General features: G+C 40.1%; 1 protein-coding gene across 1 annotated transcript; it reads left to right on the top strand.

Moving 5' to 3' along the window:
• Window positions 1-15,681: 15,681 nt before the first annotated feature.
• HO133_007242 (uncharacterized protein) lies at window positions 15,682-17,178 on the top strand (the record flags this gene model as incomplete). The annotated part of the gene is made up of 2 exons (XM_037298135.1): window positions 15,682-15,971; window positions 16,029-17,178. 2 exons carry the CDS (start codon window positions 15,682-15,684, stop codon window positions 17,176-17,178), a joined length of 1,440 nt encoding a protein of 479 aa, XP_037156770.1.
• Window positions 17,179-17,224: the final 46 nt, after the last annotated feature.

The raw sequence follows: 17,224 nt of genomic DNA, 5'->3' as shown, positions 1-17,224 counted from the left end.
AAATTAATAGGGATAAACTATTTAATAATAGCTTAAATTTTAATAGAGTTTATTTATAAATTATTAATCAAAATAAGAAAGCTTAAAAATTTCGTCTCTTAAATATAAAATTCGCATTTAAAAATATCTATCTATAATCCGGCCTTCTATAGTTTCTAAAGAATCTTTTAAATATACGTAATATATTTCTTTCTTAATCGACTATAAATAAGAATATCGTCGAGATAGACTTAGTAGAAGTCGTTTAAGTATTTAAATAAAATATTATTTATATATTGCTAATAGATAGCTAGGCTATTAATTAGATTAAAGAGAAGTATTTGATACTTATATACGCCGAGAAAGGTAATAAACGTGGTAAAATTCTTACTATCGGGGTATATACGTAATTTATTAAATGCGGTTATAATATCTAATCGAGTGAGATATTTATAGCTTTAAATTCTCGTAAAAACCTCGTCTATTAATAGAATTAAATATCGATTTCTCTTAATAATAGTATTTAGCCTTTAATAGTCTATATAAAAGCGTAAATTCTTATTTAGTTTCTCGATAAATAGGATAGAGGATATAAACGAAGTATAACTAGATATTATAAAACCCTTTTTTAGATACTCGTTTAAATACTTCTTAATCTATTTTAACTTATATTCTAATATAGAATAAACTTAACTCTTCGATAGTCTAATAGTATCGGCCTCTATAAATTTTAGTTTATAATTATAAGGGCGATATAGTAATAGTTCGTCCGTCTTCGTCTTATCGAAAATATTCAAATAGTTATAATACTTTATAGAGAGTTTTTATTTAATATCTTTAGGGCTAACGATTTCGATAGCGCTAATTTAAATAAGATAATTTAATTTATAACACCTCTTATATTTCTTTTCTAAGTTATAAAGATATAGCTTATTAATTAATACGCGAGGATTACGTGGTTTTTTCTAAGGAGACAACTTTTTTAATAGCGAGTTATAGATCTCGTTTATAATAAGAGTAAATAGACGATTTTTCTTATTACGCGCTAATTAATAGTATAATACAATATTAATTTCGACGATATTAATAAATTATAAATTTATATCTTATTTTTATCTTATATTCTAAGAAGTAGATATTAATCTCTTCTTATTAATTAATTCGCTAGAGACGTCCGAGTTGATAGTGAAATCTGAGTCGTCGTTATATATAGATTAAGAAGGAGGTTCTTTCTTCAAGATAGTCTGTAAAATAGAGGATTTCGATTTCGGATTTAGTAAGATATCGAGATCCTTCGCTATCGAGGTCTTATTATCGTTATGATTATAGCGATCTAGTACGAAAAGAATCTTATCTTTTATTATATCGAGAAATACCCTATACTTATTTATCTATGATTTTTCTAGAATTATATTATATATGAGGGGGGCGATAAGTATAGAATACGTTCTCTCTTAATGATTATTTACTATTATTATCGAAAATAAATAGTAGATAATAAGCTTCTTCGCGATCTGGCTATCGTAATTTTTTAGAGATTTAGATTTCGATAGTAAAATTAATTTTAATAGCAATTCTTTATAAACTTTATAAATTAGAAACTTATTAATAACTATATATACTCTAATATATCTACTATCGATAAAGGCGTTTTAAAGTAAATATTTCTATCTCTATAACGATAGTATTACTTATATTCTAAAAGAATAATATACTAAAGAATTATTAGAAGCATTCAATAGATATATATTATAAGTTTTTCTTATCGTAACTTTAATAGAGGCTATTCGTTTCTTAAATTCTTAGAGGCTTCGTAAGCGTCGGTCAATAGATTTATCTCATATTCGTTATCGATAATAAATTTATAAATTCTTATCTTCCGTAAGGCCTTCTTATTAGTATTAATCTATTTCTATACTAAATAATTACGCCTTACGTAGCCTATCTTTTTATAATTAAAATATATTAAGTTTCTCGAATCTATACTAATTATCGCCTTCGATATACTCTAAAAGATATTTAAGATATAAATACTCGATATAATAGTAAAAGACGTACAATTCTCGATTATGGCGATAATTATCTTTTTTATTCGAGTTATAATAATTTTAAAAGTCGTTTTATTAACGGCTAAAGCTAGATATTATTTATAGTCTACGCGCTATAAATTATCGTTATCTATAAGATATTTCTTAATATTCTTTAGAGACATAAATTTGTAATTAGAAAGGGCTATAAAAACGAAGTAAAGTTAAATATATATTTATAGCTTAATATCTAAATTATTCCTTAGATGAGTTTCATTATAATTAAGTATAAAATCGAGTCTAATAAGTTCTATATAGAATCTATTAAAGGACTAAATTATCTATTAAAGGGAATCGTAATCGCGTTTTATCTTCTTATAACGATTCGTCTCTTTATAGATCTTAGTTAGCTAATCTATAATCTCGCTAACTAATATATAGAGATTTATAATACTTCTACGTCTTCTATTTAGAATATAAAAGATTATTTCTCTATCTATATATAATAGAAGATAGATGATTTAAGACGTCTCGATAAGATAGTAATTCTTATTACTCGATAACTTTTTCTTTATTTTAACTAATTAATTCTCTTATATAGAATTCTTATTATTAATAAAGAAGAAAAAATTCGATAACTTAATAAACTTCTCTTTTTTATAGATAGAGAGTAGAATTTAGACGAACTTTAGTAGAGTTATCGCTTATATTTTAAGAGTAATTTATAAGTTCTTAAATTGTCATGAGATGCCTCAGGGATACTCATAGGGCCACTAGCGTAGGCTTGGCACCGCACATATCTGCCCTGCAGACCACATAGATAATCAACATCTTTTACATCACACACATATATGAGTCAAACCATAATGATTCCTTAACTTAAATATACTTAATCGCATTATTATTAGCTATTATTAAAGCTCTTTATTATATTCTTATAGCTTCTTAATCTTAATACTAACTTACTTCAAGCGTTATTAGATCTTATCTTATTAATCTACTATCTTATTCTTCTTAGCCTTAAGATCGATATATTATTTAACTATATCTCGAAATTAATCTTATTAATAGCGGAGATCGCGGAGTATAATAAGGAATTAATTAGGCTTCTTATCGACTTAATTACGTAATTAGTTAACGCTAATAATCTATTATAGATCTATAATAGTCGCGATATCCTTTACTATATTATTAGATAATAAGAATTATTATTAATCGAATATCTAAGTAAGAAGATTACTAACTTAATTTATCTTACTTAATTATATATTAAAAATAATGATTTCGAAATAAAGATAAGAGAGTTACGTTATTTCTCTCGATTTTTTAATATTATAGATATTAAGTAAAAAAGAGAAAAGAAAAACTTCTTATAATACTCTTTATAAGGCTTTACTATAAATTCGAAAAATGGTGTTATATTTTGCGGGGACTTTTTTTTTCCTAGTTTATAGATCGTTTAAGCTATTATGAAAATCATAGATAATCTAAATATCGTTCTTTTGAATACTTTTACTCCGCTTAGAGAGTTAGTTATATAATTATTAAGTTAAATAGCAATTTCTTTAGATTTGCTAGCCGTATAAATAAACTAATCTAATAATTACTTTATCCCTCTAACTAATTATAAGACTATTACGCTATCTTAATAAATACTCTTTATAATATATTATCTATATAATAGATTTATTTAGAGATATAATAGCTTAACTTAATATTTTACTAAAGCTTCTATTAATAGATTTCTTAAATTCGTCTACTAATTCGAATATAATAAATAAGATAATCTAGTTATAGTATTAAAATCGATATAGATATAATATTAATATAGATATATTAAATAAGATAATTAGATACTAAATAGCTATATAGATAGAAGACATTAGATAATAATAGATAGCTCTATTAAGATACGCTAGGCCCTAATAGATCATAGGGCTAAATAGTATATTAAGAGAGATATAGAGTACGGTTATAACACTCTTCGTAGAATAATAAATTGAAATTTTATTTCTCTTTTAAAATATTTAAAATTAGTTATTTAAAAAATTTAAATCTATATAGTTAGTTAGTTAATCGATTTTTTTATATATCTAATTAAAAAGTATAGCTTTAAAGATCTCTTTAGCTTATTAAATAAACTATTACTTATTAACGCTACTATTATAATCTCTAATTATTTTAAAAAGCTTTATTAGATAAACTTTTAATTTAGAGTATTTAGCTATATAAAAATAATTCTTATAAATATTCTTTTTTATATTCTTAATATTTATTTAATTAATTATTTAATTCTTAAATATAAATATAATAATTTTAAGATTTTTAATTATAAGATACTTATTAATAAGCTTTAATTTATTAATATATATATTTCGAATTATTATAATTATAGTATAATTAATAATAGTTAGCTTTTACTCTCTAGTATATAAAATCTATCTTCTATTCTCCTCTTAATAATCGTTAAATTTATTTTAAAATAATTTATATTTAAATAAAGTGTTAATATAAATAATACGCTAAGCTTTAAACTTATTAAAAAAATACTCTTCGTCGATATAAGAAAGATATATAAGAGATTAATATTTAAGAAATTAAAGTAGACTAGATTTTAATATATAGACTCTATAAATACTATAAAGCTTAATAAATTTTAAAATAAATTTAAATCTTAATTATATAGTCTAATTAGACTTTCTTATAAGTATATTAAATATATTAAATTTATAAAAATACTAGATTAACGATTAACTTTAGAATATATATAAAAAAGTTATTAAGAATAAAGAAATAAAAGAATAAAGATAGAGAGCGAATAGAAGATAATTATTTATTTAATTAATAACAAGTAAAGGCCCATGAATTAAATTCATGGAGTTGAATTTTTCTAAGTCAAATCGAATTTTAGCCCTAGCCCTAAGTCAAATCGAACTCTAATCGCTTGCTGTGCGTTTTTAACCTACATATAGGCATATATGTACGGAGAGAGGCGCGCTAAGGCCTAATTAGGAAGGTATATCGAGTGTAGAGAATTGATCTATAATAATTGCCTATAAAAAACAGAGAAAGAGTATCGAAATACCGGAAAGAAATGGAGACAACATGCCAATTAGTGGTGTGAATCCCACATTATCTCCTGCCGCAGTGAAATCTTTCGAATAATGAAATAGCTGTCAGAGCAAGACATCGGACGGTTTTAATTCGTTCAAATATGTATCGTCCGATGTTCCTCCTGCAGAGGTTTAATTGGCTGTGATCGTCGCAGTAGATCCTCCTCTTATGATGTTATTGTAGTGATGTACTATATTAATGTAGTGGGGATGATAGGCCAAGTTGTAGTGGTGTTCTCCGCTTGCTGAGTGATGATTTGATGTGGAACCGTGGAGAGCATATAACGTGAGATCTTGGAGAGCTGAGCCGTATTCTTGACGATGGTAGCCTTGTTGCCGCTTGATTTCTCCGCAGTGTTCTCCGTAGTGTTCTCCGCAGTGTTCTCCGTAGTGTTCTCCGCAGTGTTCTCCGCATTTGCCTGTTATAGTTCCTCCTCTTGCGATGTTCCTCCTGTAGAGGCCTAATTGACTATGATCGTCGCAGTAGATCCTCCTCTTATGACGTTATTGTAGTGATGTACTATATCAATGTAGTGGGGATGATAGGCCAAGTTGTAGTGGTGTTCTCCGCTTGCTGAGTGATGATTTGATGTGGAACCGTGGAGAGTATATAACGTGGGATCTTGGAGAGCTGAGCCGTGTTCTTGGTGCTGGGGGCCTTGTTGCCGCTTGGTTTCTCCGTAGTGTTCTCCGCATTCGCCTGTTGTAGATCCTCCTCTTGTTCAACTGAGTGCGAGGGTACCGAGGGTAAATATGTTCATATTGGTGGAATTGATAGAATTGGTAGAATGGTGGAAGAAGAATAGTTATATAAATAGGTGAAAGGATTATTATCCGATCCCGGACGCGTTTAGTATAACTACAATATTTAAATATCAATTTAACCCATCTATCGCTAGCTTAAAAGGAGTATATAGGGGAGAACGTATCCGTTTAAGCTCTTTTTAAGGGTCTTTTAACGCGTTTATAAGTAGTAGTAAATAGCTATTAAGCTCGCTTACGGCCTCGATTATTAACAGTAATAAATTCGTCGAGGGGTAGTCTAAAGGCGTCAGTAGGGGCTCTAAGAGGCGGGCAAAAGGAGTATACATACCTAAACCGAACGCGTTTGATGTAACTACAATATTTAAATATCAGTTTAACTCACCTATCGCTGACTTAAAAGGAGTATATAGGGGAAAACGTATCCATTCGAGCTCTTTTTAAGGGCCTTTCAACGCGTTTATAAGCAGTAGTAGATAGCTATTAAGCTCGCTTACGGCCTCGATTATTAGTAATAACGAATTTATCGAGAAATAGTCTAAGGGCGTTAATAGGGGCTCTAAGAGGCTGGTAAAAGAGATATATATATCTAAAACGTTAAGTAACCTTTAAGCGAGGGATATCGAAGACGATTATATTTATATTAATGGAATTAATAGAATTAGTAGAGTAGTAAAAGAATAATAGTTATATAAATAGATGAAAAGATTATTATTCGATTTCGAACGCGTCTAATATAACTATTATAACTATTATATTTAAATATTTATTTAATTCACTAATAGTAAGTTAAACTTTATAATTTTTACAACGTTAGAAAGCGTAAAGCGAGCTCTATAATTTAAGGAATTATAAAGTAACTATATATATCGCAAGCTAAGTACTTTAAAGTATAAAACTTCTATATATAAATTTTTAATAAGAAAAGCGCGAAAGGGCTATCGGGCTAACTTAGTCGGTCTAATTAAAAAGCGTATAAAACTCGAATTAATAATTAACTGCATATATAAATTCAAGGTTTTCAAGCTCAGCTCTATCTTATTCTTTTATATATACTAATAAAATAATATATATAGTTATTTTAAACGCGTATCTTTCTTTTAAAAATATTCTTTTATTTAATAAAATATACTCTATAATTAATTAATTAATTCTAAAAAAACGATAGAAGAAATATACTCTATATATATCTATAACTTCTATTTTAATAAAGCGCCTTTTCAAGCTTTTTGATTAGTGACAGCGAGCTTAGTAAGACGAGGGACTAGCGCCTTAGGCCATACAATACTATAGTGTTATAAGGCCCCTTTACATATAAAATACGGTTCCAAACGATGACCAGATAGACGCTTCGGCTATATGGTAGTATCTTATATGCCAATTAACCCGGTACGTGAAAATTCACCGATTACGTAGGGGATTACGGGGCCGTACCGGCAAGTAGCGCGATCTAGGAAAGGATATTTTAGACTAAAGCTGCATTGAAAATTCGCTTTCTCCTACACTGGGTATTCTAAAGTACTTTCAAGGTGCTTTTCATTGGATCATCCCGCCACCCCTGCGTCATCTCTGCGTCGATCCGAACGACTAGTGCCGATCCCAGCAGAAAATTCAGAGTAAGGTATTGTGGTACACGATCTGACAGCCACTTAGCGAGCTCTCCGAACATACTCAATGAGTTCCTGGCGCATTGATGCAAAGAATAATGCACACCTACACCATGACGCCCTACCAAATTGTCAAGGATGTAGGCCTAGAATGGTTGCTGCGGCTAGCCCCTACACAAGGCGCTGCTCCATCATCCTGCTCTTCCTCACTCACTCCCTGTCTTTTGAGCATGATTCGAGGTCAGCTTGTGTTCAATGAGTTATGACGATTATCGACAATTGGATTTTTGCTGCCATCTTTTCCATCAATGTCTGTCTGGCTCAAGTCATCATCTCTCCATATGCCGGTCTTCCTTCCGTTATACCCGGAGAGATTCAATCCAACATCAATTCCATCGTCCAAGTCGCCACCGAGACTACTCCAAGCACCAGTCCCACGTTGGCGCCCAGCGACCCTTCGTCCCCGGCAACGAGTTCCAATGCCGAAACGACAGCCAGTAGCCCTCCAACAATATCTACGTCTTCTTCCGCATCAACAACGACATCCACTCCTGTCTCCACATCAGCAACAACATCCACACCTGCCTCCTCATCTTCGACAACCTCTATAGCCAAATCCTCATCTTCGACAACCTCCATAGCCAAATCCTCCTCTTCGACAACCTCCATAGCCAAATCCTCATCTTCGACAACCTCCATCGCCAAGCCCACATCTTCGACAACCTCCATCGCCAAACCCACATCTTCGAGTGCATCTCCAGGCCTTAAACCCTCAGCTAAAATTGGGGTCGGCTTGGGCCTGTCTTTGGGCGTGATCGCCCTTGCTTTCATCGGCTTCCTGACATTACGCCACCAAAAACACAAGAAGGCTTCGCGGCTCCTACATCATGGCAATATTGCGGCTGCCGGGCTGTACCCTGTCATTGATGAGGGTGACAACCAGGATGAAAGGAATATGATCGATGTTCAGAACAGCAGTGGACCGGAGGGCCTTGAAAAAAACGATGTACATGAGATTCAAGGGACAGCAATACCGGCATACTCATTGGAGTTGGTTGGTTCACCAGGGGTGCAGGGGCAGGAACGTCCGACTAGGCATGGTACTGCGTAAGCTTCTTTGACTTCTCTCGGCTTTTGCCTGAGAGTTGGGCCTTTCGATTGGGTTGCAGTGATCACAATTGTGTTCAAATTTGCTTCAACAAGCAAGGGAGCACCAGAATTCAACTTTATGGTACTGGAGGTCAGGACCATCAGACGCTGGGACTCGAGATGTCACTATCCGAGCCAAGATTTTACCGGGACTACGGGTCAGCTGTGATCTGGATAAGTACTTGCGGATCTCCATGTCGCAGAAGTGCCATTATCAAATTATACTAGTCGACGACGAAAACCGTCGTCTTCAGGGCTGAGAGCACAATTCTCTTGACTTCCTCAACATTCGGGAGCATCGTCGTTCGTTTGAGGATCTACAATGCACCTTTAGCCAACCTCGTGGTCAAGGATCTTGAGCTCGAAACATGCCAGATGAACTCCTTGAGAATGCGCTCAGACCGGACCAAGGCTTCACTAAATTACAGGAGGCTGATAATACCGGGGGACGAGATCATAGTCTTCGGACTGCCGGCCGAGCCTCCTCGTCGTAAGGATTTGTTTCTTCTCATGCGAGAAAAGTTGTTCAAACTTTCCTGGTCTGTGCCACAGAAAGGTTTGATTCCAGCTGTCCCATTTGGTGATACAGTATGAGTCTGTACGCCTCAAGCGACTGGTGAACATTTTCGACTTTGCTGTAAAGTCGTCCAATCCTACTATCCCAGGCGTTCAATGTATGTTCCACTCGTCTCCATGTCGATGGTTATAGTCGTTGCCGTGATCATGGCGTTTTGTTATCTCTGTGCTTCTAGCGTCTCTTAGGTCGATGGTCCTTGCTCAGGTAGGGAAATTGCTCAAGTCGTCATAAAATAAGGCGCAGGTTCCAGGAGAGGGTACTCCTCCCTTGGTCCTCCTTCAATTTTGTAGGCGAGTCCCCATCTCTCAATGTTTCCGACTCCTAGCAAATTTGGGCTATTTCACCACTAGTCCTCGATCTATCATCCGAAATTTCCCCTTAACCTCGCCGTTTATGGCACGCTGTTCTCGCCATATACACAGCAGCATCCCCACTGGTAAGCCTTTCCCACCTTCATGGCACGTGCGGACCATCTGACCTCAGCATCCCGTCTTTGCCCAACCTCTTCTCCCACGTCTTCACTCGCACCAAAGCACCATCTCTCGGCAACTGAGTCAAGATCTTGGACTATCCCTACGACTCGTGCGACTCATGCGTCCCCTACTACACAGGCGACTACTGCCCGAGTGACGAAGCGCGCACTTGCAGCTACCTCCATTCCTGGCTCAAGATACTAGTGCAGCATAGTGAAGGTCTAGGAACGAGCAAATGCTATTCTATATTGATCTAGTTCCCGCCTTTACGGACGGTTGATGTGGATACCTACAACACCGTGCGCCGTCAAGCTCGACATGAATTGTGTTTCGTCTAACCGAGCCTTGTGCTAACAATGAAATTGACATTATAAGTGTGCGCGACAATCAGGTTTGACAGGGGCAGAGTAAGACAAGAATCTACAAAGACTTCCCTAAGCGACAAAGAAAAAATCAATGACAATGTCTTTGCAAAGTGTTGCAGATTGAGGCAAAGTCATCACATGGCTCTTGACATCGTCTTTTTCCTGACTTCCATGATAAATATCCAGGGCCGAGAACCTATCCGAATTTCTCTCTCTCCAAAACACCCAGAACATTAAAGTCACGACAGATCACCTAACATCAGCTTCCACCTTCCCTCGAAATCGATCCTCAGCAAGGACCACGATGTGCTTCTACACACGACGGATGTATTGGTGTCGCTGCCCCGTCGCACCTCGTCAGCTCACTGCACCTTGCGACAATAGCCGAAGTGGTCTTCCGTGCTGCCCAAACATCACCCATCAGTACACGAGGCAGTACTGCCACGCCCACCAGTACCTGGACATGTTCAAAGATACTGGCTCCAAGCAGTCAGGGCCCAACAGTGCTCCAGGACGAGCTTGAAAGGCGACTGGAGCAGGATCGATCCTGATAATGGGGGTTTTTCTACGGGAACCCTCTTGCGGTCTTCGTTAGTATTGCTAGATAATGGCGTTGTGAGTTTCCCCTTCATCCCATAGAACAGGCCCTCCTTTGTACAAGATACCTCGGAAAGTTTGATAATTAAGCATGTCTCAACGTTCATGCCTTTTGTTCTCTCTCAGTCTGAATCTTTCGGAGAAGGAGTCTAGAGTGTTGACCATTTCAAACTATGTGAGCTTCCATTATATCACCTCGTGGGGGTGTTTTCGTTCCGTCAACAGGGGTATTAATCAATTGAAAGAGCATTCAGGTGAAACGAGATGCATGATAATGCGTTGCAGAATATATATCCGAATTCTCTCTCTCTCATGCCCTCTGCACTTCAACGCCGCCGTCGATAGCTCTGCATCGAGGTGCCCATTGCCCAGGATGCTACTCAATACACGCGTCTATGAACCTGATTGCCATTTGCTCAAGTCCTACCGGGCATAACCTCATGGAAAATGCGCAAAAACACCGTCTCCATGAACTGATCGACAACTCCATGCATTTCAGATACAGGATCCAAAGCCCATAGGACACCGTCCCTCGCTCCCTCGCAGAAAAATCTAAGCCAGCGCAACTGTAGTCGTGGTCGGTGCTGCGGATGGAGCAAAAACTGCAGGCGATTCGAGAAGCCCAGTCTCTTCCACGTCCGTGAATGGCGTTGCCGGAAGCTCGAAGATATATGCGGAAGAGGGACGCGCTTCGAGTTCGATGCTGGTTTCTTAAGCGAGGATTAGTAAGCGCGAAATTGGCCAATGATGAAGGAGATAATCACGGGACTCGAGATCGGCCTCAGTGGTCCGCTCGCTCTGCCGTCCATACAGTCTTCGCCAGGCTCTGCGGCCTTGCCAGACGGTGAGGGCACTGATCAGTGTGGCGACAATGCCAAAGGCGATGGTGGCGATGGTTTGGGTAGCTGCCGATGCTATTGACGGAGTCATATTGCTCAGCAGTATTTGTAAATAGTTGATAAGTTGAAGATTGCCTCTCTTTACGGAGGTAAGCCTCTCATATAATGTTGGTCTCTCAACCACAATCCTAATGTTGAAACAATCTGAAAAGCGGACGCCATCGCGCAGGACATCCGGAAGTAATCAGCAAAAGTGTGAGTGGCTTTGCTGTCAACTCGACTTTATGCACGGCTGCGGGGAAATTTGAGTGAGAAAGTGACTTCTGAATCATCCTCGATCATCTCCCTTAAGAACCCACCATGAACGTTGCTGGTGAATAATATTGGTTGGGTCAAGCCGTTAACTCAGCCAATCGCACGGCTATTACACGCTTCTGCACCGGATCTAGATGGGAGATGCGCAATCAGGAACAGAGCATGTGGCGCAAGCATATCCCGGCACCTGTTCCTCTATGATGTTTTCCCTCGCTCAGCCTTTCTATTGTAGAAGTGGGTTCACCGTTGCATGTCTTCTCTTCCGGCGCCTATGTTCAATTGACACCTGCTCTGACTTGTTGTCGGTACCGTATACTTTAGTACGCGAATCAGATCCAGTGGCGTGGGCATCGCTAGCAAAAGAAGTGAGTGGCATTGCACTGGAGAATGCCTGGTGTGACTTGCCACTCGGAGTCGGCTGGAAAGCGTTGCCGAACCGGAACAACTTCTGCTAAACCGCGCGAAGGAGCGGTCAGGCACTGTTCCTGTCACTAATGCATGCACCTGATGCAACTGGTTCAAAAAGGCTAATGCCGTGGGGAAACCCTTATCTCCATCACCGTCCCTCTTGACACAAAAGTGCCCTTGGCTTCCCGCACATGGCCTTCTTGCTTCTTTGTCGTCCTGTCTTTGAGCTGGGTACTTCGTACTTTCCATTCATGCCTCCCATTTGCTCATTAATTGCCACCTACTAAGGCTAGCAAGTAGCAAGGTACCTTAAGGTAAGGTACTTTACTTTAGTTAGCAAGTGCTCCAGCCCGTCCTCCTTTGTCGCGCCTATGAAAGACTGCGAGACTCTCGTTTGACATCCCACCATCCCTCCAACTTCCTTCAACCCCCTCAATCCCTTTCAATCCATCAATCAAATTCCGAAATCGTCATGATCGCGCAGCCAGGGGCCTAAGTCAGATGTGCTTTCGTATCCATGCAGCAAGAATGGATAAGGATCGCCCCCAACCCCTTCGTTGGCGTCTCCCATGCTAAATGTTTTCCAATTATTCAGCCTGCCACCAGAAAATTTTCATGGACAATCGCTCTGTCCGCGAATAGAGGTCGCCTTGGGCAGAGTTGCAGGCACTTTTCTTTGCCTACCCTACTTCTCCGCCGCATACCTCTGGCTCTTGGATGTTCATAGAGCATATTCCGGGCGTCTCGACGGAGACCCTGATTGTTGAATATCATGTCATCCAACCCCTGTTTTCTGCTTGTGGTCATTTCCCACTAATTCGTCTTGGAATGGATGCCTACTTGCTCCTTGCGGCGGCAGATAAGCAGGCTAGGGTTGCAAAATTCAGCCTGTCGAGTTACAAGCTACAATAGTGCGCAACGGGTAGGGACGGAAGCTCCTTGCGCCTACCAGCCCGTCAAAGGAAGACCTCATGGGCGAGCTATATATGCGTCTTGCACCATCCCTCGCCTTTTGATGCTGCACTTCGCTGGTAACGACTCTGTTTCTTCGGTGCCGGTAGTCGCAGATGGAGGGGCCTGAAGCATAGGAGGTTTGGGCCAGTGGATCAGAACAAGGCTGAACATCATGCTTTCATAGATAGAGGCTGACCGTTCAACCGGACCATCAACTCACTGTGCATAGACCAACCAAGCGCTTATACCTATCTCACAACCAGCCAGCGCGATCCTCATGTCGCTTCGGGCAATATTTGAGGCTCGCCGCATACAATGCTGACCGTCGTAAGCGCTTAAGGATGTCTATGAGTCCGGGACGACGGGTGGTGACCCATAATGAGACTTCACAAGCTGCCGTTTTCCCATCCTCTTGCTCCATACAGACAAAGATCGAAGTCGCTATCAGTGCGACCAGCTGGTTCGTGTGACTCGGCTCGAATACTTTGAAGAAGCTAAGATTTGCGAGGTAGATGACATGGAACTTGACGAGGGTGTTTACGGCTGGATATGAGAAACTACTCGCTGGCGGATTCGCCCCCATGAAGAGTGTATCTCCTTCCAGACAGATTAGTTCCCGAAGACGGCGGGTCCTGTTGCAAGGCCGGTATCGAAATAGGTGCAATCAAAGGGATCTCCCTTGTCACTTGGTGATTTGCAATGCTCGATGATACTGGGCGTCACATCATCGACAGAAGCGCAAATTCCCGCAGACGAGTAATCTGGCCACGTGCAATTGCCGATAGGTCAAGTACCCGTCTTCGACCCCAGTCGGATCAATATCCAGCTATGTCCAGGCCAGGGCCAGGGCCAGAATCACGGTATTAGTTATCGAATGATACCTACCAGAAAGATTCAACCGAAGCAATAGGATGTCAAAGCCCAGGATCAGGTCGTACAGCCGGGGAAGAATTTGGACGCCAATCCACGGTTGGATACGGCGGACGAAGGCTGACACTCCGACAAAAACCAAACGGTCGAATTTGTTTTCGTTTTTTTTTGAAAAAAAAAAAGGCTCTTGCGATTACTATCTCTAAATTTTTCCCCACGTAGATTATTTTATACTACTGAGGGACGCACTTAAAAAGACTATGTTTGAAAGACTCTCTCTAAGAGACTTTTTTCGCTCTTCGAGACACTCTTCTCAAGGTAGCCCTCGCGACACTCTCCGCGACATTCTCTCTAATACTTTTCGCGATACTCTCAATGAAACTCTTCGCCTGAGATACTCTATAAAGTCTTCTAAAAAGTGTCTCTTAAAAAGTGTTCCTCGAAGAATACCTCTCGAAGAGTACCCCGGAGAGTACCCCGAAGAGTATCCCCCGAAGAGTGTCTCGGAGAGTATCCCTCGAAGAGTGTCTCGGGAAGTACCTGGAAGAGTGCCTTAGAGAGTATCTCGAAGAGTGCTCAGAGAGAACATCGCAACGAGAATACCTTGAAAAGAGTATTCTGCAAAGAATATTCTAAAGAGAAAGCTATAATATCAAGAATTCGTACGAAGAGTAGAAGCTATAAATACTAGAAACCGTAAACGAAAAATACCCAGAATAGGACAAGAGAAAAAAATTGATAGTCTGGTTTTGTCGGAGTGTCAGCCTTCATCCGCCGTATTGGAGGAGCGGGTAGAGCAGGTATGTGATTTCGACAGGTTGATCCCAGTATCGAAATGGCCTGGCCAGGGGAATGCTGTAGCCACAGCAATCCAGGTGAACGAGCCGTAGGCGTCATTGGGGTGACAACGGCCTCATCTATCCAAACCGGCTTCTAAAGTGCCGGTCCAGCAGCGAACGCGGCCTGCAAGTTGGCAAAGCTACCTTGAGTACTAGCAAAGACTCCCATCTTCGTTACAGCCTCAGTACGTGCTTTGGCTTCCATTGAATTCGCCCCAACGTAGACTCGCCAGCATATTACCTAACGAGTCGCGACATTCAGCCTTGAGATGCCACCTTGAATACGCAAACAGTGCTGCCAAGCCAGGAGGGACAGTCGATGCAACGGCAGCAAACCATGAGAAAATGGCCGTCGCTTCTCCACAATTCAGCTGCCCCACACTCGCCGCTGCCTTTCAGGTCACCCAGAACCAGAGGCGAAATATAATATTTTGTGTCATCTGTGTCAAGCTTCATTTCCGGGAAGCTGCTATCCGACCGCCAAGAATAGATCTGCTTATCTAAGCGTCGGAGCTGCAGCCGCAGCCAATCGTCGAAGATACTATTACCCCCATTTTATGTCAGTCCGACTTCTTATTTTCTGAAGTCTCTGCCATCATTGACGAATGGCGTTCGAGAGTGACCCCATGACGCTGCAAAGTCTTCAGAAATCGAATGATAGAAGCGGGGCCCCCGCCTTAAAAGTCGGCTTTGCTGGAGATATAAAACCAGACTGAATGCTCCAAAGCTACTCTGCTAACATCCAGCACACACTGACTTTCAAGCATCACTTTCTCCCTCTCATTCATCACACCACAGAGTTTCAGCATGCCAACAAGCATCAACAACCTCCCTTACGAACTATTTTCGGCCATTCTCGAAGAGGCCGCCGAACTCAACATTCAGGGAAATCCTCAATACACATACGGTTTAAGCCAGGCACCCGAACCTCTACAAGATGTACGAATGCAACGCGTAGTCAGAGGCCAGGTGTCCCCAGACACACTGAAGTGGAATGCCGTCGATGCTATTCGACAAGTCAATCAACAATGCCACCAATGGGCTTCGGAGTATGCCCTTAGGAGCATTTTCATTACGCGTTGGCGAGGTAGCGAAAGGTGGTTACGCTTCCACACCACATTCTTCATGACGATCGCTGACTCTTGACCGCGTAGATGGATGCAGTCTCGGACACTCCACACCGTACAAACAAATCTTTCAAGCATTGCCGTCTACCGTGACCCCTACCACTCCTTGAGGAAGACGCTTCAACTTTTCGAGAGCAGTTCGGCACTGGCATGGTGCGTGCGTAGGATTTCCTTCGTTGGGTACTACGGTGCAGAAACGAATGCCATGATTTTCGGAATACTCCGCCGTTGCACCAAATTGGAATATGTAACGCTTCCATGGACTGCGTTGAGATACGGGAGTACGGAAGACTGGTCACGGCTACTCGGCCGAAATGAGAACTTCCATAGTATCTCATCGTTGGAGCTCCTCGCTGTTGATCTCAAGCAGTCACAGATAGACAACGCTAAAAACCAAATTGACAATAAGCCACTGAGTTCTCCTAGAGTCGACTTCAGTGCGCTCAAGCGATTGAAAATATTCGGACAATCGAACTTCATGCCGCTGACCGATGACGACCTGATCGCCATTTCCCACACTGCGGTCAACCTACGAGAGTTGCATATTACGGGTACCGCCTCAGTCACGATCGACGGCATCGGGGCTATCGCCAACTCCTCGGATGAAACGTTGGAAATACTAGAGCACTCACCACTGACGGCTGATGGCTTCGAGCATCCGGATCCGACTTCTTTGCGTGGTCAAAAGCAGCACCTCTGCCCAAAGATCCTCGAATGCCCTCGCTTAAGGAACCTATCACTTTCCCTGCCTTCGATCTGCGAGGACCTCTTCGCTGATACCTCCATCAACTGGAGCGGCGAAATGCAAATTCGGACCAGCACTGTGTGTGGTCGTCATCCGGTATCGCTGAAAACCTCAAAAAAGTCACAAACCATATTTTGGCGCATTCTCGAACAGGCTCGCTCTCTTATGAGCCTGCGTGAAAAAGAGGGCGTAGAATTGGACGTTGAAATCTTCATCAACAACTGGATCTTCGAGCCTCGTTGCTATCGCGTACATGGTGATCTGAACGTCGCTGAGGTCGTTTCTGATGGGAATTGGCCACAAGACGCAATTTGGTCGAGCAAAGGCCCGTACGGGCGAACTGGGCTTTATGGGAAAGATGAAGGACCGTATCAAGTCGTGTCGGAAGATGTTTTCAAGCAAGGACTGAGCAAGCACTATGTCTCTTTCTAGTACCATCACTAGACTTCTCTATAGGCGACTGCGAAGAATGAAGCAT

This window comes from Letharia lupina (genome assembly GCF_014066315.1).
Source record: "Letharia lupina isolate WasteWater1 chromosome Unknown contig_3, whole genome shotgun sequence".
NCBI lineage: Eukaryota > Fungi > Ascomycota > Lecanoromycetes > Lecanorales > Parmeliaceae > Letharia > Letharia lupina.
The sequence above is the reverse complement of the archived record's forward strand: the minus strand, read 5'-3'. Positions and strand labels throughout refer to the sequence as shown.